At 40.3% G+C, this 25,403-nt stretch overlaps 1 protein-coding gene across 4 annotated transcripts in view; it reads right to left on the bottom strand.

The window, feature by feature from the left end:
• Nucleotides 1-25,403, bottom strand: part of LOC117457993 (connector enhancer of kinase suppressor of ras 2-like) — a 43,313-nt gene that overhangs the window by 6,908 nt on the left and 11,002 nt on the right. The window contains exons 3-15 of one of the 4 annotated variants that reach the window (XM_034098224.1): nt 16,879-17,081; nt 15,599-15,704; nt 11,863-11,904; nt 11,648-11,767; nt 9,519-9,578; nt 9,301-9,369; nt 6,121-6,267; nt 3,913-4,046; nt 2,815-3,020; nt 2,557-2,646; nt 479-669; nt 312-360; nt 5-183 (exon numbers count right to left, since the gene is read on the bottom strand). In XM_034098224.1, the coding sequence (XP_033954115.1) occupies nt 5-183; nt 312-360; nt 479-669; nt 2,557-2,646; nt 2,815-3,020; nt 3,913-4,046; nt 6,121-6,267; nt 9,301-9,369; nt 9,519-9,578; nt 11,648-11,767; nt 11,863-11,904; nt 15,599-15,704; nt 16,879-17,081 (1,596 nt within the window). The remainder of the gene's footprint in view (nt 1-4; nt 184-311; nt 361-478; nt 670-2,556; nt 2,647-2,814; nt 3,021-3,912; nt 4,047-6,120; nt 6,268-9,300; nt 9,370-9,518; nt 9,579-11,647; nt 11,768-11,862; nt 11,905-15,598; nt 15,705-16,878; nt 17,082-25,403) is intronic. The other 3 variants (XM_034098225.1, XM_034098226.1, XM_034098227.1) reach the window with 3 other exon arrangements.

Here is a 25,403-nt window from a genome sequence, read left to right as displayed (position 1 = left end):
GTACCTCCTCGTTCATGTACCAGTACAGACAAGTGTCTTTCAGGATGAACCAGTACTTCTTCCACTTCTGTGAAAAATAGGTTTTAGCATCCTTCTTTTTCCACAGCCAGCCCTCGCAGTCGCCCTGACCCAGGTCTCTGCAGGAAATCCGCCGCTTACTGATTGAAGACATGGGACTTGCTGCTGCAGGCGCCAGCAGGGGAGCAAGACAGATGGGGGTGTCAGAAAACATTCCTCCAAAAACACCTGCTCGTGTTTGAGCTTGAGTACATGTGAGCACTCAAGGATATCTCCTTACAAAATGCTCTCACCTTTGCACTTCTTCTTTGACCTTGACATCAGCGAGGAACGCTCAAACACCTGCAAAGCAAACAAGAATGATGACACAGGAGGATCCCAGCTCTGCTAAATGCTCCTGCTTTTATGCTAGTTTACGACACGTTTTTTTTAATGTAATGCTCAGACATAGGGGACTGACATGGTAGAGGGAGGCCGAGTCGGAGCTGGATGTGGACAGGGACACCTCCATCTGCAGGGCGGGGACCAGCGTGTACTGGGTGGGGCTGCTTCCTCGTTCAGTCTTCCTCCTGTTCTGACTCAGGCTGCGTCCCAGCAGGAAGCCCTCCCCCGGGGCTTTATCTTCACTCGCAAATCGCAGCAGGGGGTTCTCTGCAGGGACACAACAGAGCAAAACTCAGTCCTGCACACACACACACACACACATTTTTACTTCATAATCGACAATGCCTATACGGTTCCACTGAGTGTGTTTGAATTACAACATGCTGCACCATTTTAGAACACTCACTTTGAAATAAACTCTGTGGAGTGATTTTCCATCAAGACTATGAGCTGTTTACTAATTGTGGACCAATATGGGTCTTTCAATGGCAAATGCCTATATTTAGAGAGCAGAATGGATGTTGATTTTTTTTACATTTAATTAACAGTGCCTTAAAAAACAGCGTTTATCAATAGATAGCAGAATCTTCTCCAGAGACAATAAATATCTTTTAAAGAGGCCCTATAATATATTTTGGGGTTGCTCTCTCCCGTAGTGTGTTATATAGGTAGTTGTGCATTTAAATGGTCTGTAAAGGCTAAAATCCCAAAGTTCCCTCCAGAGGGAATTTCTCTCCCACACACACCCCACCTGCCTGAAAGGCCTCCATTGGACTCCTTTGTTAACTTCCATAACACAGTGACTACAGTCAGGGCCGGCCCTGACCAATTTGCCGCCCTAGGCAAGATTTGGTCATAGTGATGTGTGCCATAGTTTATGGGTGCTGTACGCAATATAGGCGTAGTTCTGTTAGTATAAGATAATAAGATGTACTTTGTTGATCCAAAATCGGGAAATTGTGTTGTTATGAAATAAAAAAAATATACATATTTTTTATTTCTAACTTCTTTTTTTTTTCAATTTTCGGCGCCCCCTATGGGTTGATGCGCCCTTAGCATTCGCCTATACTGCCTATGCCGAGGGCCGGCCCTGACTACAGTAAGTAACAATCACACTTCTATTGGGTAGTGCCGCAACCTTTATATATAGACACAGTCTATGGCTACAATGCTACAATACGCGATAGGCTAAGGGGAAGGGACCTCTTTAAGCGGTTGACCAATCACAACAGAGCCGGCAAGCTAACCAATCAGAGCTGAGTGGACTCAAAGACCTTTATGACGTTAAGGCATATACACATGTCACAGTAAAGGCAAACAATACAAGAAACCTGAAAATGAGCATAAACTTAAACTTACACACATAAATGTAACAATGCTTAGTGGCTTTCCCTGGTGTTCTCCTGTATATATAATATTATAATTAATAAACAATAAGCCTTGTGAGCACACAAATCAACATTTTATTTTTGGTCTCGCAATACACTCAAACCAGATATAACAAGAGTTTATGTCACAAAACTGACAATAAATTATTATGTAATCTACTGTAAGACCAGTCAGTTTGAAAAGCTCTCTTTCGAAATGAGATAGTGCTGATGTTTCAAAAGACTACCTACAGAAGAAGGCTGTTGTCAGGCAGGAAGCCCTCAAAACTTCCAAATACTGTCTCTTGCAGATAAATATAGCACAATCACTTTTTTTTGGAAAGCCCAAAAGAGCAAAATATCACCATCATCCCCAGGGGAAACAAAACCATCAATCAAGCAGTTCAGTCTCCTCCCACTCATTTACCACCTAGACCCACAGTTACCAACAAAATGTGCCAATCTCAGGATATATTACAGTTGCCAAAGCAACGGTGTACTTTTTATATCCAAACAGCGAGAAACGGCAAAGCTGAGAGCGAGAGGAAGGGAACATTGGAGCAGTGGTAGATTGCGAACACATGGAGGAGATCGAAGCACAAACTGATATCCAGCATGTTATCGGTTTTGACAGACCAGCTCATCCCTCTATTTATTGGCCCAGAGATCTGAGAGGGTGAGGATATTATGAGATATCCACCCACTCACCTTAGCTCCCTGTCCCTCTCTGCCTCCCTCCTTTCTCTGCCTCCCTTTCTGTGTATCTCTCCCGCTGCCTCCCACTCACCTCTCCTGCTCTCTCTCTTTAGCTTGGTCAGGTCTTCGTTGTCTCCCACCCAGTTGTATTCCACCGGCATGGAGATGGGCCTGAGCCTGCCTGCAGCAAGGAGGCGCAGGGAACGTCAATATCACACAGCGGCCCACACACACATCAAACAGCTGCAGACGTCTCATAAACATCTCAAAAGCGTCACATTCGCAGGGCTCTGAGCTGTCGGCTCGCACAATTATAGCAGCGAGGCTTCAGACGAGGCCGAGGTCTTACCATAGGTGGGCGTGCTCCCCCTGCGGGCCAATGACGTCTCTTGGTTCTGGTCGTACTCGTAACAGTACAGTATAGCATCTTCCTCCACCAGAGGAAATCGCCGCCGACACTCCTGGTCCAGGTAGGAGTTTGGTGACTCAGATCCCTCGGCGACATGGACCACGTCCGATTGAGGATCTTCCTCGGACAGATTTCCCTTGTCATCTCTGAGGCAATGGAGAGGAAATACATTTAATGCCAGTGAAGATATTGATAATAAGAACCAACACCTGTAGCATGTAGAGCAGGGGTGCCCAAACTACCGCCCGGGGGCCAAATGCGGCCCGCGGACCATTTTGAGTCGGCCCTCAGTACATTCAAAAAGTATAATGGAGTATGGCCCACAAATGAAACTTGTGCTTGTCTTATATTGTACTTCTTAAATATGAATGTAAACATATATTAAACAGTATTATTCACAATAAATTCAGTCAATTAAAATTGGAAACATTTTCTAACATATCTTAGTTGATAAGAAAAAAGCCCAATGACTTATTTGCAACAAGCTTGAAATACACCCTTCCTATTTCTCCTTATTATAATCAATCTGAAGCTTCTGTTTTAAGGGATGAGCTGCCAACACTCACAAGCATCATTTACCTTCATTTGATTGATTTTGCTAACTTATAACTGAACTTATGAGGCAATATACCTCTAGTGAGTGGCCCAGCCCTTCGTATATTTTTCTGTATGTGGCCCTCTGTGAAAAAGGTTTGGACACCCCTGAAGTAGTGTCAAAAACAGCCACGTTTTTTGTTAAAATGTTGAATCTGGCAATATTCTGTACAGTTTACCTGTTGTGGTCAACAAAGCCCAGGAGAAGAACAAAACAACAATGTCTGTGTCCTTATACTTTCTAACTTATTCATCCTATCTGTGGCCATTAGTCCTAAATTCATTGGTTCTGTTGTAAAAAAAAAAAAAAAAAAAAAAAAAAAATGCCACTAATGGATAAACTAAAAAGACTGCTCCATCGGACTTCCAATAATAAAAAAACTCAGCAGTTATTTAGTAATGCAGGCACGTCTATATGTTTTTTTTGTGTAAGTGTGAGTTCACCTGGGGGTGTAGGGTTCTGCGGGGGGAGGGGGGATGAAGAGGTCCTGCAGGGCACAGCTACTCCTCCTGGATGGAGTACTTAAAGTGCTGGTGGGGGTGGCGACGCTGCTGCTGGGGCTCTGAGGGAAGATTGGCTGTGTTTGAGTGAATGTGTGTGTGTGTGTGTGTGTGTGTGTGTGTGTGTGTGTGTGTGTGTGTGTGTGTGTGTGTGTGTGTGTGTGTGTGTGTGTGTGTGTGTGTGTGTGTGTGTGTGTGTGTGTGTGTGTGTGTGTGTGTGTGTGTGTGTGTGTGTGTGTGTGTGTGTGTGTGTGTGTGTGTGTGTGTGTGTGTGTGTGTGTTTGTTATGTGTGAGCATGAGCAAAAGTGAGAGAGACAGGCCGACAGAGAGAGAGAGAGAGAGAGAGAGAGAGAGAGAGAGAGAGAGAGAGAGAGAGAGAGAGAGAGGAACAGTTACGAGAATTAACACATAGAACATTTGGAGTTCACCGCAGTCCAGTGAGTTTGTCAGTCAGGGACCATTTGTTCGCTTCACACTGTGTTGCTGAGCTTCTCAACCGTGAAATGAGCCGTGTACTGTACGTTTCTGATGCTCCACTTCTAACGAGTGCACACAAGAAGACGGGTGAGTGCGCAGTCTAATCGCCACTCTCATTCAGGTCAAGGAAAATGTGGTCGTAGCCTACATAATCTGTTAAACAGCTCATGTTCCTAGTTTATACACGATGCCTTTACAACTAAATATTTATTATCTTTGAGCTACTATTATGATATGATTATATCAGCAACTTCACTTCGGTGAGATGTAATCAAATCATAAGAAGCCTGTTGTGCAGTGATAAAACATGAACTTCTACAAAGAACACTTATCTTAGCTTATTAAATGAGTAAGAACTGAGACTCTTACAACAGTAGAATACTAATTTGACACTGCTCAAACTATGCAAATATGTTGCGTAACTCACAGCTGACTAATATCAGCAAGGATGTGCTCCATCATTAGACCATTATGTGCGTTAGAGCTACAGCAGGGCTTCCACAGCACAATGTTCTTTTCAATAACTTAACAGACTACCTTGACATTGTTAATTTTAGTCACATTGCAGAGCAGAACACATTAGTTTCTATGATGCCACCCCCCCCCCACCCTTTCTGTCCTTTAAAAAAGGCCAGAAGGAGAGCAAATTCGATTTAGGTGGAGAAGAAGAATGAGGATGTGTAGTGAAGGGGGAGGAGGCTGAGCAGGACAGAGCTTCTGGGCCTCAGGGGAGAGAAAACATTTTCTCTGGCCTAGGACTCAAAGAAAGGCTGGGCTCCATTAATACGCAGCCCTCTCATTTCCACCCATTCTGGCTCAGTCGCACGATCCTAAAAATGTGCTTTGTTTGGCCGAATTAGGACAACAGATGCCACTGAGGCCTGAAATGTCACATTGTGAATGAATTATACTGGAAACTTCAACCAATTAGTAGCAGGTAGTGCTGCATAAAGGAAGTGGAAGCTTTAAAAAGAATACCTGGGCAATTCAGTACAAAACCCATAGCAACAATTAACTCTCTGAAAAGGATATGTTTTACAAAGCTAATTTAAGATTTAGGGATCATTTTGTTAAAATAATTGATTGCACCCTATTGTCAAAGTGGTAGTAAAGAAGAGACACTATACAGTAGAATAGTGTAAAATATTGACACTATGAAACGTCCCAAGTTAATTACTTGCATTTTGATAATCATTTTTATCAGGTTTTTTAAATGTCCTGTTTGAATAGGAAAATAAGGCATTATCTTAAATAATAGAAGAACAAACCCTTCAGTAGAAAACTGTTCTGGCTCAGTGATGCAAATTGTCAGAATACAATTGATGTTTTCCTTCCACTCTGAAAATAACAGAAGTAAAATTGTCCAAAAGAAATGTATCACTGCATGACAAAACATGCTTCTGCCAGAAGTGTCTCGCTCTCATTTTTTATTTTTTTTTATTTAAAGCGGATGAAATAGGGCAAAGAAACGCAGGTCAGATCCAACACGGGCCATGTTTTCTCAGAACCCAATATTCACTTTGTACTATTAAAACTTGATCTAATGTCCAGAGTCTTTGGGGTCTTAGTGTTTTAACAGACTGAAATACAGAGATATACACATACAAGTACATATTGACACACCAACAGGCATGCACAAACATATCTGTGGAGGATGAAAGTGGTCATCATACTTGCAGGGCCAACGGTTTCCATCTCATGTTCTTGAGCAGCGCAGGGGTCGATGTGAGCGTGCTCTGTGGGCGTTTCTTCAGCGTCAGGGTGACACCTGCAGGGTCCCCACGCAGCAAGTTCACCAAGTTCTTCAGCTGCCAGCCCACCTAGCAAACAACAATCGTGTGATGAGTGATTTCTCGACACACAGGCATTCCCGTTACTCAAGCTTTAACATGAACATCCAGTAGGTGACTAGTACAGGGATTCAATGTACATTCACTCCAGTTGCCATTTTAAATACTTAGGTGTCAAAAAGTTTCCCTTCACACATGTCTTGGATAGCCTTTTTTATGCCCAGCCTACTTTCATGCTGTTGTGGTCGTTATTTTAATAATAGAAAGATCTTGATGGTTGTAAACTGCAGCACAGCCTCTAAGTTTGATGATGATGAGGTTTTGAAATGCAGAGTGGTGTGCTGAAGGGCATCTTGTACACTCCCGTATTATCCGTCTGCAGGCGTTGTGGTGAAGTGGTAAACCCGATGTTATGTACAGCTGCATGTCTTGTAAATATTCTTTAACCCAGTTTTTATGACATTTGGCACATAAACATCTCGCCCAGAGAAACACGGTCCGCAGCTGAACCAAATATGCCAGGTTCAGTTTGGGGAAGAAAATATCCTCTCTTGCTTGGCTGACTGCTCCGAGTCTCAGTACATTTTATGTGTTCAGCGCAGCCTGAGAAACCGGGCACTGACCAAGCAATCACTTTGTTCCTTTCCAAGTCATTTTTCACCTTGGCAACCACTACACAAAAAATCTTCACACAGAAAGTGCATTAAGATATACCGACAGGCTGAAACAGACACTTTGATACTCAAAGGCAGCTTCTATGATAAAACATTTTTTGCTGTGTCAGACCATATAAAATGTGTTTATTGAATCAGTAAAACCCATGATTTTTAGCTTCTTCTTTTTTTCAACTATCTACTGCTTTGCCTTGGTAAATACTTTTTATTCTTTAAAAGGTGTTTCACATAAAACGTCATCCCAATGGTTTTTCTTTCTTTAATCTCCTTTCTGGAATTTTACAAGACACTGCAGTGTCAAGATGTACCATCCTTTTTGTTAATGTGTCTGAAGCCCTCCTCATTTATTGACCTGCACCAGAAATTCAATCTATTCTTGCTGCCTATAGTTATTTATGTCTGACATGCAGTCTTTATTCTTTTTTTACAGCCTTTCAATCATGTGCCCAATAGCTTATTCAACACGAGATATAACACTTTGAGTGTTAATCAAAAGGCAGCTTTTGTCTGGGAGGAGTTTTTCCTTCATTACTTTCCTTTGGTTGATGCAACTCCTTACCTCAGCACTCATTGCTTCTCATGATCCTTCTTAGACTGCCTCCCACAACAAACACGTCTAGTTCAAAACAGTATCGACATGTTTCTCCAAATGTTTCATCCTAGCTAATGCCTCCGACTAATGGGATGATTAGAAACAATTAAACACCAGGAATGTGTTCTGAACTTTAGACCACAGTATATTACATGTATTAATAATGTTAAAGCCGGTTATGGCCGTCATTATGAGTGACAGTGCATTTGTGATGTGACGGACACGTCTACTTAGTTTTCATATTGCCATCATCGACCACTTAAACTGTCAAACTCACTCAGCTGCTGCTCAATTCTGCAGCACGACATATTTTCTTCACCAACACCTATCACCGAATATAACAACATACAGCAAGTACAACAATATAACCCTCACTGCATAGTTAATACATGAGTAACAAACATGACTACATATTAGATGATACAAGACAACTGATGTCAGTGAAGCTGCGGAGTTGAAAAGCTGCTGCCAATCAAAGATGAATAACATAAATCATGACTGGTTTTGTGCAAGCCGAGCCTTCTGACTCATCATTAACGTAATGAATTACACCTGTGCTTTTCCTGCTAGAACAGTTTAAGTGATCTGCCATGGAAAGGTCTGTTGGGATCCAGTGTAAATATTTTGGTTCCCCATGAGGAGAATGCAACAACACCTCCGCACTCTTGCTTTAGTCAGCCTTCAAACTGTGCTTCAATGAGATGAAAGGGTCTTGACATCAATTTCAATTCTGCATTTGCACTTATTCTTTGTAAAAATGGCTGCATTCAGTGGGTGAGTTGACTGACTGAAATGAACCTGACTTGAGCTTTGTAATTATCATTCGTCTTGCTGTTGCACACACAAGTAGCAATTATTTCAGACAAAGGCTGCAGTATTTAAATAGTGTGCCACCAAAAGCTTTCATTTCCACTGAATTTGTACAATGCTATGTACAACAATGAATTGCAAGATCCCCAGCAAAGGACCTTTGTTGCATGTTATTCTCCATCAGTCTTCACTTTTGTCTTCCTGTTATGTCTCTACTATGTATATTATATAAACAAAACTACATTTAAAACAAATGCACCCAGAAATATGCTTAAAATTAACTGTTTGAAAGTTGTCCCTCTCTAATAGGAGCAACCAAACTATTTCAAATTTTAGACGAATGTCAAAGAAGCACAGTCTACACACAGCCACCAGGTCCTGAGGAGGGGAGTAATTAATGATAAATACACCTGTGTAAGTGCCTCATGGGTATCTGGGAGGTTAAACGTTACTACAGTGTTCTGTCTGGGGTTTGTTAAGGGCCCTAAGCAGGTACCTCTCGATGGACTCATGTGCTTATGTAATCACAAGTTCAATGATTTCAACTGACCATCCATCAGACCCTCCAACGGGCAAATAAACACATTTAACCAGAGATAAATATCCGCAACCTACAAAATGACCTATAAGAGGCACTACAGCCATCCACTTATACAGGAACAGCCCCAGAAGAGCTAACTGTGGATGTTCTGCAACTGCATACACACAATCTGAGGCAGGTTCTTTACAAAACAAGCATAGTATACAAAAATATATATTTTTTTTTTTTATTGCACTTAAAAGGTTTGGCTTATTTAAAGTTAATGTACTTGCTTGATTCTTGCTATGCCGAGTTTGTATCCTCATTGACTTATGATAAAAGAGTCAGTTAAATGAAATGTTATGGTATTAAACAAAATGGTATTTGGATAAACAATCTTCAAATGCAAAATGGACATAATTTAGGCAGTAAATATAATAAACACATCAAATAAATAATGGCCTTACCACTGTCTGAAGATTGACCTGAATGACTTCATCTCCAGCATGGATTTTCTTGCAGCGGTCAGCCAGAGACTGATGGACAGACAGAGAGTCATTTACTGCAGCTCCATTTCACGGCACAGCTTACTGTGACACGACCATAAGTGGCACACCTCACTCCACAAATTAAACTACAAGTGAATGGGCAGTGAGGCCAAGAACACAAAGAGGCTTGCACTTACTCCTTCTGTTGTCCCGGTGATTACATGCAAACCATCATATGTTGATTTGATATACATGCCCTGAGGGAAGAAAGCAAGAATATAAATGATTACATCACAAAGCAAACTTAAGGCTCTTTTAACAAAATGCATTTGCAGCCATTTGCAGAACAAACCAGGGCTATTGTAATCCATTTGTGTTAATCTGCTCGTAATGCAAGATAGGAGTAGGAGTTTTGATTTGTCTCAATTATTTAAAATATATATATATATATATATATTAAGCTGCAGTGCAAGTCAACACTGTTTTACTGAGCTTGGCTTTGCAAATGTTAAAATGACAAAAGAAAGGTCCTTAAATAATATTTTCAAACATAAAAAGGCACAATATGATTTAAATCATGTAGTGAATCCACTCAAAGCTTTTTAAAGCAGACTGAATCAAACATGGAGGATTCTTTTTCTGCAAATACGGTTGTCTGTATTAGAGCTAAACATTTCCACTAAAAGGGGTCTAAAAGGCCTTGCAAAGATGCATACACACAATCATACAAACACACACCCAGACACACATTCGCACACAGATGTGCATGAGTAAACATGTACACTCTCACACAGATACACAGAAGCAGCATGCCAGTCTTCAAGATGAGTGTAAGAGGTTTATTTTTGGGCCACTTGGTCCACTGCTGTGTTCAGGTTTCACTGAACGGATGAGAGAGCTTCCATGCCCCCTGCTAGCGTTTGTGTGGGGGTGGGGCTTTTATTGTGGCCCCGAGCAGGGCGCTCGTGCCTGAGTATAGGTCAGTGGGAAGATGGAGTCCAACCACGAGCTCATAGTTATAATGTGGTGGGAAAAAGAGATGTCCCTGCCACTAAATCCAGAGCCTACAGTTTGTCCCCAGAGTGAGTGTATTCGTCATGTGTTGCATGCAATTGCTAATTTAAGCATTTTCTATTTTGTTCATTTTAATCTTCACCACATGTTTTCTATGTTGCATTTTATCACCTGACTCATATGCCCACAAGCTCAGGAAAAACCTAGTTTTAGGACGGCTACAGTGAGCTTCATTTGACACTGGACAGTAAAGCAGAACATCGTCTTTATGTCTTTTTTCATTACTCTCTCGTTTTTAAAGGTTGAATGCTACCACGAATCATCTGGATGGAAACCGTGAACAGCAAGGGCTCTTATTAACGAAAGAAAATGTGGAGTTAAGATGTCTTCTATATCTCTTCTAATATTTCAGATCCCTCAAAACATGTGCAACAAAACCAAAAGTATTTGCATGACTTGTTATATTTAGAAGTATATAAACAAATATTTTTTCTTTTATTCTTTACAATTTAGTTCAACCAACTTAGCCTGTGTGCTCCAGGAGGTTAGTATTAGTGATTGAGCAACTGAATTGTTTATGTTTGCAGTGAGTGAGATGCATGCTGCAGGATCATTTGCACTTGCCATATTTGAATCAAACTCATGCTTTGCCATTTCTGTGATTAGTTTTTCCACCATCCATCATTATTAGTAGATATGTACTTTACTTTTTTGGTAGCTTTTGCCTGTGTTCATTTCATCAAACCTGAAAAACAATTTAACATTTTAATAAAAGTGTACTCAAGTGTAATAAAGATAATAATTGAATAGGCACGTACCACATGTGTGGTAGGGTATTGGGTTTGTACGATTGTTGCATAATATTGTTGTGATTACTGCAATTTATTTCTTGGAATTTTCCTGTAATTTGTCAGGCTGGTATTTAAAACAGAGCATCCTCTAATGGGTAGGATGATCAATTAGGAACTTAGCATGGTAATTACACCTTGTGGTTTCTTCTTACCTGTAGATCTATTTAATAATCAATATTTTTTGGGCACGGGTAGCCAAATGTTAGAGGTATTTGCCTTTCTGCTAATGGAATTTAATGGCGATCGGAAACCATATCACCGTGCAAAAGGAAGCGTGCATCCACTCATTAATGCTTACTCGTTGGCGAGTGTAGTTCAAAAAGAAAATAAATAGCTCCTACAAGAAACAGCTCGCAAATGGTAACTCATATACATTTAGATGACTAAATAGCACTACTTGTAAAACGAAAATATGTACTATTTTGGGGTGATCTGTCTGAGTCTGACGGGGATAGCCTTACCAGTCCTTCAGTAGATGTTATGTTGGCTAGCTGCACAACCTCCAGATGTGCAGCCTGGGACACCATGGGATCCGAGGACAGAGCGATAATCTGGTCGCACACTTCTGACAGAGTTTTACACTGGGGAGGACATATAAGGGATGAGTAAAACCTTAAAGAACGGGCATTGAATATGTATTTACATCGGATCCAGTGTAATAAAGTCAGAGACTCACCACATGCAGGATTTTGTTTTCGGTTTCGTACACAGAGCATTCCTGGGGGACATTCAGAGAGCACTGTTACCTCCAGAGAATGTGTCAAAATTGAGTTATTATTGGCATTTTTTGCTGTAGGTGGTTTTAAGCAAAAACCAAGCAGCTTGGCACCTATAACCCCCAACACTCCCACACAGGCATGCACAAACACAAAACAAATGAATCATCAATGCGGAGGCAGGCCTCTCTCTCTCTCTCTCTCTCTCTCTCTCTCTCTCTCTCTCTCTCTCTCTCTCTCTCTCTCTCTCTCTCTCTCTGCTAGTCTTCCTCTCTCAGCCTTTAACTCTCTCCCTATCGTCCTATTTCACTCCCACCTGCAATTTTTCCTATTTACATTTTGCTCTTAACTTGATATAAACATTCTCATCCACAGAGACCATCCTAAAACCAATTAAACATCACTTGGGTCATTATTAACAGATTCTGGAGGGTTGCACAGGGCTCTTAGTGCTCATCATCATGTTTAGGCCAAATACAGATGTACCAGTAATAAAACACGTGATCAATAGTAAAATGTCATGTGATCTGCAATGCCTTTTTGTTTTGCTGAGACACCTGAATTTCCCTACGGGGATCAATAGGGGTTTATCTTATCTTAAATATGTAATCTAGTAATCGATGTAAACCAGCATATTTGTGCATAAACAGAATAAAGTTCATATTTACATCCATGGTTATCTGACCTGAAGTCATTAAGTGAGACATTTCTTTAGTTTATCTGCATCAATACATAACCAACTTTGGTACCACTTTACAATAAGACTACCCTTATAAAGGAGTCATAAAGGGTTTATAATTAGGTTATGAATTAGGTTGTAAACACTTTATTAATCATTAAGAACCATTTATTAACCAGTTTTCATACATCAACACAGGCTCACTATTTGGCAAGATGACTAAGCCTTATATTGGCTACCTTCGTCTTCTTCATCAGCCAGCAAACCCCTAAAGTTTGGGTACAACTTTACAATAAGACTACCCTTATAAAGGGTTTATGAATAGTTTGTAATTCATTTATTAATTAGGTTGTGAACACTTTATAAATCATTAATTAGGTTGTGAACACTTTATAAATCATTAATGAGCTTTTATAAGACATGAGATAAACAGGGCAACTGTGACCGGTTGCTTGCCAAATAGTGAGCCCACTTTTATCTGTACTGCTAAGCCTTATATTGGCTACCTAGCTTACTTTGTCTTCTTCATCAGCCAGCATCCTTGTTCACTGAGTTGATTCCCCCCCTTCCATCTTGATGTTTCTTGGTATCTCTTTATGACCATTTATTTATGAGTTACTAACATTTATAACTGCCAAAAGGGAGCCTTGTAAAGTGTTAAACAAATCACCATTTGAATGAGTTACTAACATTTATAATTAGTTAAAGACTTAAAGTTATGCATAAATTAGGGCGTGGTCACATTGAGTGACAGGTCTGTCCAGTGACTGCTGCTGTTAGCTTTCTGCTCTGCTAGCATCTCCGTGATGCTACAGGGGCTCTGCCTGCTCAACTCATCCGGGATAACTTGAACTCTGCCGTGTTTGTTGTGCTGGTGCCTTGTGGACTATTCTTCATGCTTATATCGGACTATTGTGACTCGCTCCACGTTTAAAACAGACGGTGCAGTTTTACGGTAAGTCAAATTCGAGTACTTTATTTATGTGTTGCTTGTGATTTTAGTCAGCTAACGTTAATGAATGTTAAGGCTTGGGTTAGCATGTAAGCAAGTGGTAGCTACATCTGTGCTAACGATGCTAATCGTAGCCTCCAAGTTAAAATGTAATAGAGAAGTGTTAAGCATTAAGTGGGGTAATACTGTAGAACAAACGGCTTCTGTTTGAGGTTGGTAAAATGAGGTCATCTTTGTAAGTTAGAGAGATATTTTATTAGGTAGGTAACTTTATGCATTGATAAGGTTCATTTAAATTGGCTATGATCGATTATGTAGACAAGCTAACTTCAAAGTAGTGTTGAAGAGTGGCCTCGTGCATGTGAAATTAACCTCACAATAAGATGTGTGTATATTACAAATATGAATGTCATATTTCAAGATGATTACTTAGATATTACAATATGGTTGGTTGAGCTGAAGTTCATTATTGAGCTTACACGTTAACGTCAGTCATATCTAAGGAACGAACCCAAACCTTGTTCTTTTTATTAATTGTATAACCAAATTGGTATCAAATAAATATCAGTAACTATTGGTAACACCAATGCTGATACTTATTTGAGTATTTGTGTCTGGGAGAAGGTACTGTACCCAGTTCCTATGTTCGGCAGTTATAGACTGGGCTTTCTTGTAAAACAAAATTAAAAAAATAAAGAAAATCAATATGGACCATTACTGTATAATTATCCTTAACTTATGTTATACAATGCACCTAATAAACAAGTAGGGCATTTTGAAACATGATGTGCAACCATTTTTACTGTAATATGTATGCATTTTGTTGTTAACTAAGATGATGTTATGATTTATTGTTTGTCAGTATGCACATGGACGCTTTGGACATACCTGGAGAAGGAAGAAATGGGTCTTCTGAAAGATGGGAGTTAAAGGCAAAAGCGGAGACTAGTGTTGAATCTAGTGGAGAAACGATCAAGATGCCATCTTGTCCCTCTGATTAGACGGCATGTTAAGTCAGGAAGTAGCATCATGACTGATGAGTGGAGGGCATACAGGAGAGTGATGAGTAACATGGGGTACAACCACTACACCATAAAACACAGCAGGTGGTTTGTGAACCCCCAGACGGCAGTCATACCCAACATATAGAAAGAGCTTGGTCGACCGTCAAAGGACATGTCCGTAGACTGAGAGGAAACCGTACAGAGAGTTTGTTAGAGGAACACCTCAAGGTTCTTGAATGGTCATCTTGGCTTGGCTCTGCTCACCCTGATGGACTGCTTGGACGCTTGTTCAAGAATATACACAAAGCCTTTCCAGTCTGAGTACCATTATGTCTTACCAAGTCTTTCATTTATCTCTGAGAAAAGCTTTTATTTTTAAATATGTGTATCAGTCATACTAAACAGTCATTACTTTATGTCCTAATTTTCTTCATGTGTGAAGAAAATGTTTTGCTTGGCTCTGTTGCATCTTACTTTGCATTTGCAAGGCTCCCTTTTACCAATTATAAATGGTAGTAACTCATTAATAAATGGTGATGTGTTTCACACTTTACAGTAAAGCTCCCTTTTACCAATTATAAATGTTAGTAACTCATTCATACATGGTCATAAGGGATGCCAAGAAACATCAAGATGGAAGGGGGGGAATTAACTCAGTGAGCAACAGATACCAAGATGCTGGCTGATGAAGAAGACGAAGTAAGCTAAGTAGCCAATATAAGGCTTAGCAGTACAGATAAATGTGGGCTCACTATTTGGCAAGCAACCGGTCACAGTTGCCCTGTTTATCTCATGTATAAAAGCTTATTAATGATTTATAAAGTGTTCACAACCTAATTAATAAATGAATTACAAACTATTCATAAATCCTTTATAAGGGTAGTCTTATTGTAAAGTGGTACCCAAACTTTACTGAAGCTTCTAAAAACCAGCACTTTGGCATTACTATGATACTCATGTGGGGAATCAGTTTACTCTTGTCTATGGGAGGTTTTTTAATCTCAAATTGAATTAAAAAAAGTTGAGTTGCATAACAGTATTATATTACATCATGTATTTACCTGTTGTACAATTGTAGTGAGCTCCAGACAAAGCTGGATCACGTTGTTCCTGGTCACAGAGTAATCTGCAACTGCAGCAAACGGAGATCTGAAAAAGAACGAGCATCTGGAATGAACCATTAGATCATTCTTCCTCTGAGACTAAATCATTGGTAAATCTGAGGGAACATTTCCAAACACGCAATGGTGAACATCAGCACGCATATAAATACACAGGCCTTATGACTGCTTCATTCTCATCCACATTTTGGAGGTTTTTTCTTACTCATTTAAAGTCCGATTTATGAGAATAATATTAGTGATACTTTGGCCCATATGTACAGTTTATCATCCACTTATAAAAACATTTGTATAAACAACTTCAAGTGTTAAATGTTTATATAGTATACAAAAAAAGAATCTTCATATAATGGTAAATACTTATGTATGCTGACACTGTGCAAGCTTTTTTTTAACATGTTTTATTTTGATTTCAGCTTTTGTAAGCAAATTACATGTTTAAACAGCAAAATGCAACATTGGATATTGAATTTTTTATTAAAATAGATGCTGCAGATTTTAATTGCCAACATAGGAAAAGAAAGAGCATTTCACTTTGTCTTTTCTTTTGAACATTGTGTGCTTTCAACTTCCAATTTGAACAAAACAGACGCATACACACACACACACACACACACAAACACACACACACAAATAGATGAAAACACACGTTGGCACAATCCCACTGAGAAGCAAAGCGATAAAGCAAAAATATAAATAGACTTGCTCAGTGCATTTTTACCACCCTGTCAAAGTCTTCTTATATAAGGCCTACTCATCTGTTCTTGTCAGCTGATTGGTTATGGACATAACATGAAAAACAAACTGGTCTGTTGGTGGTAAAAAAAATAACTAGCACCCCTAAATACTACATGAACCAATGCAAGGTGCCAGAAAAACAAGAGGCATTCCTATGTTGAAGTTATTTTGAAAAATTAATATTGAACCATCCATCATATAAAATCCAGTCCAATGCAGAGTTTTTATTTTTGCTTGAAAATGCAATCTTAAGTAAGTATCCAAGATTAACTTAGATACTGCATGGCAGGCTGTCAATCATGATGGTACAACATTTGAGACTTTATCAGCCAAAACCAGTGCTGCTGCTGTAACACCCAAATATAAAAACTAAAAAGGGGAAACCTTGCCCGTGTTTCAGTCTGCATCTTTTAATCCCTGTGTTTACACATGTGTTTAACAGGATTACACGTATTACAGGTACACTTTTTCGCAAATCTCACCTGTCCAGCCACGCCAGAAGGCTTTTGGCCGCAGCAATTAGGTCCACCACGGAGGTAAGGAAGTCGTTAGGCAGCTTGTGGGAGGCTCTGCCGTCGTAATGGCCGCTGTGCCGCCTGTCTGTGATGAAGCTCTGCAGGTTCTTGGCAGATGCGTTCAGTTTATGAGAAAGAGTTTTCAGATTCTCAGTCTCCAGCCCATAATTCTAGAAAAGAGAGGAAAGTAAACCCAATCTGTTTGACCAGTTTGTCAGTGTTTGTTTTTGCCGTTTTCCAGGAATTGCTCCAGTTCGGAGACAACTGTTGTCATGACATTGCTATGTGAATAAAAATAGTAACAGAGGAGCCCACTGTGTCACACTACAGAAGATGCTGCCACATGAGGTAAGAAACCACTGACCCATTCACCCCGCCTGCTCCCCTCCATCTGTCACATTGCATGTGGAGGGATAGCAGAGCAATCATTACCCGGGTACATGCACATGGAGGCCAGTCAGCATCTGTCACGTTAGTTTCTCGAGAGGGGAGGCGCGGCAGGAGGGTCCACTAATCATATTCAATACAGCAGTGCCGGAGAGACTTAAAGCTAAATCCCAGTTACATAAGGAGCTTTGGGGCTGAAGCAAGGCCCCCTGTGCAGCGATGCGGGATGAGAGGACTTTAGATCATTCAGATTGCATCTGTGACCTCAGTCCATGAAATCTCCATCCAGTCTCTCTATTGGCGCGTTTCCACTGCAGGCCTCGCTCGGTTTGGTTAGGCCTTATTAGGCCCGGCTCACTTTAATGCTGCGCTTCCATTACAGTTTAGGAACTGGGGTAGTTACTATAGTAACGCAGTGTAAGCGGAGCCGTGACGTCATCTTCAATGAGCGCCCCAGAAAAACAACACAGCCGTTAGCTCTTAGCACTCAGAGTTCACAGCTCTTCAGATCTGTTCAGAAACTAGACAAAAGTTAAACAAGTACAAACCACAGACTGCCTGTGTCATGGCGAATACAGTCACTAAGTTTTAGTTTGTTTGAACTTATTCATTATAATTATTGTACAAAATGGTATAAGAATACAAACATTAAGATCTGTTCGGTTTAAATTGATTATAGTCTATTATCAATTCAGGTTAAGAAACTAGTGTTGCTTGCATCCTATTTTAAAAGGCATTTCTTTTTATACTCTACTAAAATGCAACAAAAAAATGGTTTGATTCTATTAATTTTGTCTTTTTTATTGCACTTTGGCAGCAGATTCCTGTGTAGCTTCAGATCTGAGTTGTCTTATTAGTAAGCCTAATTTATACTTTTGTAGCAACACTATTTTTATATAATGGCAAAGGAAGGGTTCCGTGTCTTTTCTTTTTTTCCTGTGTCATATGTGGCAGCACTGTTCAATGTTTCTTGAAAACATTACCCACTGTAGTATGTGACGTGTGAATAAACTCCGACTCTGTATCAACAACACTGTTGTGTAACTTCAGTTGAATACTTGTATGTGTGTAGATTAGAAAGAGGTAAGATAAAGGATCTGCAGTATTTTATGAAGTATTAATCGTACAAAGGTCAGTTTTATACAAGTAGAAGTGTGTATTTACCTGGTAGTAGGCTGTCAGTAATGGCTACGCCTCTCTATTTGGACTGGTAGAGGAGTGCTTGAAATTCACCCAAACATTTTTTTTTAAACCTGCCATAATTCCCAAACCATATACTCCTTGGACATCATTTTTCATGAAAAACATAAGAAAACCTCTCCTACATTGAAAAAATAAATAAAAATGAAGCAAAAAAATTAAACAAAATGCCTCTTGAGGGCATGAAGTGACAACAACTTTCAACGTGTCTCCATTAACCTGTAAAGCCCGGCCCCAAGCCTGTTTTTCAGGTCTCAGGCTCGAAAATGACTTTCCCAGAACAAATGACAATAACTTCCCTTCTAAAAGGGGTAAATTAATAATCTTTTTTCTCAAAGCAAGGATAAACCTGTGAGTTGGTTGGAGAAAAGTCAGAATCAATATAGATTTTTTTTTATTTTAAAGGAAATTCAGATTGAACATAGTAAAACATTTTTAATTATTATCACAACACTTTTTGGGAGTTTTACGGGGCGTGGTTTGCAATCCGCCCAGCCAATCAGACATAGGAACCTTTTTCTCCCACGAAAGTATCTGCTCAGCAGGGACGGAAAAGGGGGTAAAAAGGTCCTCATGAACACATTTTAGTTCCGGCACTTTTTGGTGTGAACGCGACATTTCGGAAATATATCGGAACTAAAGTGGGAAAAGTACTGCGGTGTGAACGCGCCTATTGGATTAACCTATGGATTAACCTTCAGCAGCGTTTTTATCGTTCTAATGCCATTGAAGACAACTTTTGATCAGAAAACAACAAAGGTAAGACATATTGCCGTGTTGGCTACCTAATGCTACGTGGTGTGATGTCTTTGTTAGCTTCTCGTGTCGCTAGTTCGGATCAGTCAGTAATGATACCAATACCTGTCGAATCTGTGCAGTCTCAGCTTGCTAATCGATATCTTGTTTGTGCAGATACGATAAGTAATAAGGGTATTTTAACGTGAGTTCTGTGCTAAGTGTGTTAGCATTTTTTCGCTCAGGGCTAATTCAGAGCCTTTGTTATTACCCTTATGTTTCGTTTTGCTAAAAACTGTTAATATTGTCTGATAGCTGAGTTTCTTCCCGTTAAGTGAGTATGACACATTCATAGGTTTTAAATGTTAAGAAGCCTTCTTGCAGATGCTGCGATTTTTCCCCCGCACGCTGTTTCTTGCAGATGCTGTGATTTTTCCCCCGCCCGCGGGGGAATGGAGCTTAACAGGTTAAGGCCCATTGTAAATGCAGCGTCATCTTTCCTCACAGCACCAGCTGCAAACCTTTGGTAAAACTGCCAAAAATGCCACATTATTGACCCGAAAATACATAAAAAGCAGACTCAAATGCTCGTCGTGGTCCTGAGATGCTTCACGCGTTGAAATGTCACCGATATCTGCTACGGTTCTTTAACAAAACGTTCACAGGTAAGAGGTTTATCTCTCATTCAGATCAATGGAAAGGCTCTCCTCTCACTGATTACTGCACACCACCATGGAAACCTTTGATCTCTGGGCTCAAGCACATGTGTTTCATAATGTGTTAGCTCAAACACAAACACCTGTGTGATGATGTCATAACTCCAACTGACATGCTCAGAACGCCACCAAACATCACATGATGGTTAACACTGTGGCCCTGAACAGCTCTACGTAAAATCTGATGTTACATAATGTGGTGTTACCATGGCATCCCTCGCCATTAAACACAATGTCGCTGCAACTCCAATTGACACGATCGTCCCCCAATCTTCCCTTGTATATCACCGGTCCATGCCTCAACAGCTCTACGCCAAATCTGACATCTCACCATATGCCGTTTCCATGGAAACGCATCCCTCGCCAAAAACCACGATGTTGTCGTAACGCCTATGAAAAGGGTCAAAACAGCACCAGACTTCAGATAATGTTTAATGGTCCAGCCCTCAACATGTCTATGTGCCAATAGTGCGTTTCCCTCAAAAGCTGTTGCTGTGGCAACGCATCCCTTGCCATAAAACACGATATTGCTATAACTATATGAAAACGGTCAAAAGGTGCTCAAACTTCACAGGTTTGGTAACGATGCAGCCATCAACACATCTAAGCGTATTATGCAACACATCCTCACTCCCAGGTCGGCCTATGTTGACGTTATGTCAAGTCCCCTGCCGGCTTTTTCCAACGCAAGGGGGGGGGCCTTAGCGTCCATTTTCAACGCAAGGGGGGGGGCCTTAGCGTCCATTTTCAACGCAAGGGGGGGGCCCTTAGCGTCCATTTTCAGCTTTCCGGGATGTCCATGTGCTTCTATGGACGCTCATGGAAGCACGGCATTCGTTTGTGTCAACTGCCCTTAAAGGCAATGAAGACACTACACTACCCAGAATCTCCAGCTATCGTTTGGACACCATGTGCTCTGTTTAACAAACCCCCGTGATAGTCCTCAAGCTCTGTGATTGGAGAGTGTGCTCCGAGGGTTACCGAGCCTCGAACAGCACTTGAAATGGGATGGAACCACGGCAGACTGTTCAAAACTGGATTTGAACGGGTCCACCGCGTCCCCCCCCTCCCCCACCCCGTCCCCAGAACTACACATGCTGGCTATTCTGTTTCGCAACATGTTCTCTATGGCACGTCTCTACTGGGAGTTGTAGTTTTAAAAGACGTTTTCGTATTTCCCATAATAAGAAGTTGCCAGTATTAAACTGTGTACATCCCTGGAGGTTTAGGGGACAGGAAACACTCACATTTAAAACATATAATTAATAAATGGGTGAAAATTGCTGGTGCCCATAATGGGCAGTATTAATATATATACCCACACGCCAGCTAAGGTCAGAAGAGCTTTATTTAACAGCTGGACTTATGTTTGTGACCCCTCCTGTTGTTAATTGATAACATTACATTACATTACATTAATTGATAAGCCTGAAACATGCACTTGTCAAGGTTCAGAGGCACATTTTGCAAATATGGCAGGAGCCATCGATCAGCTTAAGATAAGATATACTTTATTGATCCCAAGTTGGAACATTTGCGTTACATCAGCATGTGTAACAGTTAAATATGCAGTGGTGTTTATTTGAAAATCATTTAGTATAATCACACAAATTCTGTGTTTTATATTTAACAATTCTGTGTTCTTTATTTATTGATTGTTCAATACCTGACAAGGCCGGAGATGAAATATCTGCATACATCTATAAGAGTATAATACATTATGTATAATATCAGTTAAAATAAGTGCTTCAACATAGTTAACATTGCTGGAGGTATGCACACATATTGATAGATGTCTTGTAATGCACTGTTGAGGAACCTGCGACCCAAGTTTTTCATTCAATGCAGAACTACACCATAGTTGTGTTAGGCCTATATGATATGTCAATAAACCTTAGAACATCTTGAAATCTTGAAAGGGATGTGCAAAATAGTCATTATATACAGTCTTTAATTAACTATTAGTAGAGAATAACGAGTAATGAATATACTTTATAGGGATCCTATTAATATCTAATAATAAAAATAATGAAATTCAATAACATGCTTTAACCACCAGGTGTCTCTTTATATCATCTGTGCACCTTTATGGTGTAAATACAGCCTATCTACCAATTGGATCAAATATAAAAGTGAGCCGAATTAGTGTTGATATGGCAAGGAGACGTATTGTGTGAAAAGAAATGTAAGATGTTGTTTAATGGCTGATATATTTATGATCCACGTCACGTTTTCAGTTCCTCATGTTTGTCTTCTCATCAGGGCTATAAATACAGAACTACGGCAGATATGTAATATTTAATGCAGCCGAACCGTGTATTACAATGCCGTTATGTGATGACTTTCAAAGAGAAAAGCAAGCACACTCGGAATAAGGTATTATTTTATTTTTTTTAAATGTTTTCGGTCTGTTTCCGGTATTTGTTAATGACGATGTGCTGTGAGATGTGAGACTGGAATTGCACAAGGGGAAATAACGTATCTTTAGATGCGGATTTTGTTAAACTAATATGTTTGCGCTGTGGACCAACACTATACATTGACGGGGAAGGGGGTAGCAATACAGATAACACCATTAAACAGTTACACAACATAACATAAATAATATCGATAGCAGCGTCCCTAGCAACCACCTTGGTAACAATGAAAACGTTGGACGCAATTTCCTGAAGTAATCTTCGTAATAACTAGCAAACTAAAGATCATGTACATCCACTGCACACATAATCTGAAATAACAACTCATATTTCTCGCATCAAATGACATCAAAACGCATTTTAATGGCCAAACTAACTTTAAAATAGGCATTTTACACCCAGAATAAAACGAAGTTCGGCCATGTTTTCTTTTTCTGCAGGGAGAAATGATAGCTGGGGATTCTGGGTAGTGTAGTGTCTTCTGCCACCCTTTACTCCGAAAAAAGATTTGTTTCTCCGAATCGAAGGGGAAAAATACAAAAGCATTGCACACAATTTAAACCAATCAATGTTGTGTAATTAACAAGGATAATCTGGTGTTTTTTAGTCGATGAGTAGTGCAGATATCACTGTAAAATCAATCGTCAGTAAGGGGAATATTTACTTCCGGGTGTACAATTCTCCGCTATCCAATGAGAATGGACGCTCACATTGCCTTTAAGGGCAGTCGACACAAACGAATGCCGTGCTTCCATGAGCGTCCATAGAAGCACATGGACATCCCGGAAAGCTGAAAATGGACGCTAAGGCCCCCCCCCTTGCGTTGAAAATGGACGCTAAGGCCCCCCCCCCTTGCGTTGGAAAAAGCCGGCAGGGGACTTGACATAACGTCAATATAGGCCGACCTGGGAGTGAGGATGTGTTGTATTATGGGGTTTCATCAAATGCCGTTGCCATGGCGACAGATCACTCGCCATCAAGTTAGTTCAAAAGTTTGCAGTTAAAATATTCTGATGCTTTTCAAAGCCTTTTTACTTTATTTTCTTCTCTTATCACACATTCATTCACTACTACGTACATCTGATATGTAACTCCTTCAGTCTACTTTCAGATACAGAAACCATTCAACTGTTAACTTATTCAGTTATTTCAGGACATTGAGGCTATACATGTTGTTGTTGTTTATACCTTTTAAAACATTTTCTTTTAAATATTAAGCTTCTTCACTATTTTTCCTACTCTTCCAGTTTAACATTTCAATTTCAAGTTTTCAACAAAGTCATTGCAATGCAATTGAGCTGTAACCATTTGATTCAAATAATTTCATTTTTCTGCATTTCTCCGCTAAGTTCAGCAACACACTTGTTTTGTTTTTTTAGCTAAAAGCAGCTCCAGAGACCATTCAACTAATAACATATTCAGCTTTTTCAGCAAAATTCAGCAACAAATGTTCACAGTCTATAGCATTCGCACGCATTTTCTGCAGGAAATGCATTCTCTAGTTTATACTTCTAATGCAGGGGTCGGAAACCCGCGGCCCACGGGCCGCATGCGGCCCTTTAAGCCCTCTGCTCTGGCTCCCTTGAGCTTAGACAAAAATAAGAAGGAAATAAAATAAAAGTATTTGTAGGACTATTTTTATTTTGTTGGATGGTTGAAAATGTTTCGTATGTTGTATTTTGAGGTGATACTGTGACACATAAATAAAAAACAAAACGGTTTTAATTAGGTCAACTAAAATATGCGTCACATCCTGCTCCGGTCCCGCGCGAGCGCCTTTTCTTGGAGGCGAATAACCTGACCCCCGGCTCGATGAGCGAACTATGGATAAATCAAAGAAAAGTACCGGAGGAACACAGGATTTAATTCTGCGTGGACAGAGTTGTATGCTTTCACAGCAAACGATGCTGGTTTACCGGTATGTTTGATATGTAGAGAGAAGTTGTCAACGGTGGTGCAGCCTTTATGAGGGAGAGGAAGACAGCTGACGATCGTCAGTCATAATTCAATGGGGTATCAGGGCTTTCAAGTCTCACGCATTTGGCGTGAGACACACGCATTCCACTCCATTCACACGCTCACACGCCACACCTTGTATTTCTCACGCAGAGATTTCTTTCCAGGGTACCGCCCACCAAGTTGCGCCGCAATTTTGTAAACAAACTAGTACAGAATCACTGTAGCCACGCATCAACCAATCAAAAGAATGTAAGCTGTCGAACAGCCAATTAGAAAATAACATGGCTGTATCCGGGTAGGATTTAGACATTCTGCCCTATACTTTATAGACAGGTAAGGGTTTCAACATTTTCCAGGATTTCAATACTTTGATTGAATACATTAATCAGTTCTTTACACATGGTGCTCTTTTTAGATTTCAGGAACTACTACCTTTCCATGGGCCGGAGGAACAGGACAAGTGTGTCCGGGACGTGTTATTTACAATATCGGACAAGTAGATCTTTCAATTGACTTGTCCGGCGGACAAGTGACGTTTTTCGACCTGATTTATTGACAAATTATTGATACATTCAGTTTACAAAAGGCAGAACTCATTCGCAAATTGTACGTGTCCGACATTGTTCGTTTAGAAGTGTTAGTTTCGGTTCTGCTTGTCGATTCCTAAGGGAATGCATCTCGCCACTTTCTGTACAGTTAGACGGGGGCGGGGCGGGGCGGGAAGTGTAGCACAGTGGCCGGGTTGGGAAGCAACACTCGGTTCCGAGTAGGAACAAATAACAATTTCCGGTACCGGGATTAATAAGAGTTGTGAGGACAGGAGGCGAGGCCGAGCCCCGCGTACTGCAGCTCTCTCTATGCTCCGTATCAGCTGATCGCTGCACGGTGCAGCTCAGCGTCTCTCTCTCTCTCTCTCTCTCTCTCTCTCTCTCTTTCTACACACAGCGGATCCGCTGCCCGTTTAACAGCCTTATCTTTGTCTAACTTTCTTATGTTCTTTCTCTAACACGTAATGAAGGTTATTAAGCGTTTTAACTCCTGTGTTGTTAATATTAACCACCATTTCCTTTATGAAGTG

This window comes from Pseudochaenichthys georgianus, chromosome 14, assembly GCF_902827115.2.
Source record: "Pseudochaenichthys georgianus chromosome 14, fPseGeo1.2, whole genome shotgun sequence".
Taxonomy (NCBI): Eukaryota; Metazoa; Chordata; class Actinopteri; order Perciformes; family Channichthyidae; genus Pseudochaenichthys; species Pseudochaenichthys georgianus.
The sequence above is the reverse complement of the archived record's forward strand: the minus strand, read 5'-3'. Positions and strand labels throughout refer to the sequence as shown.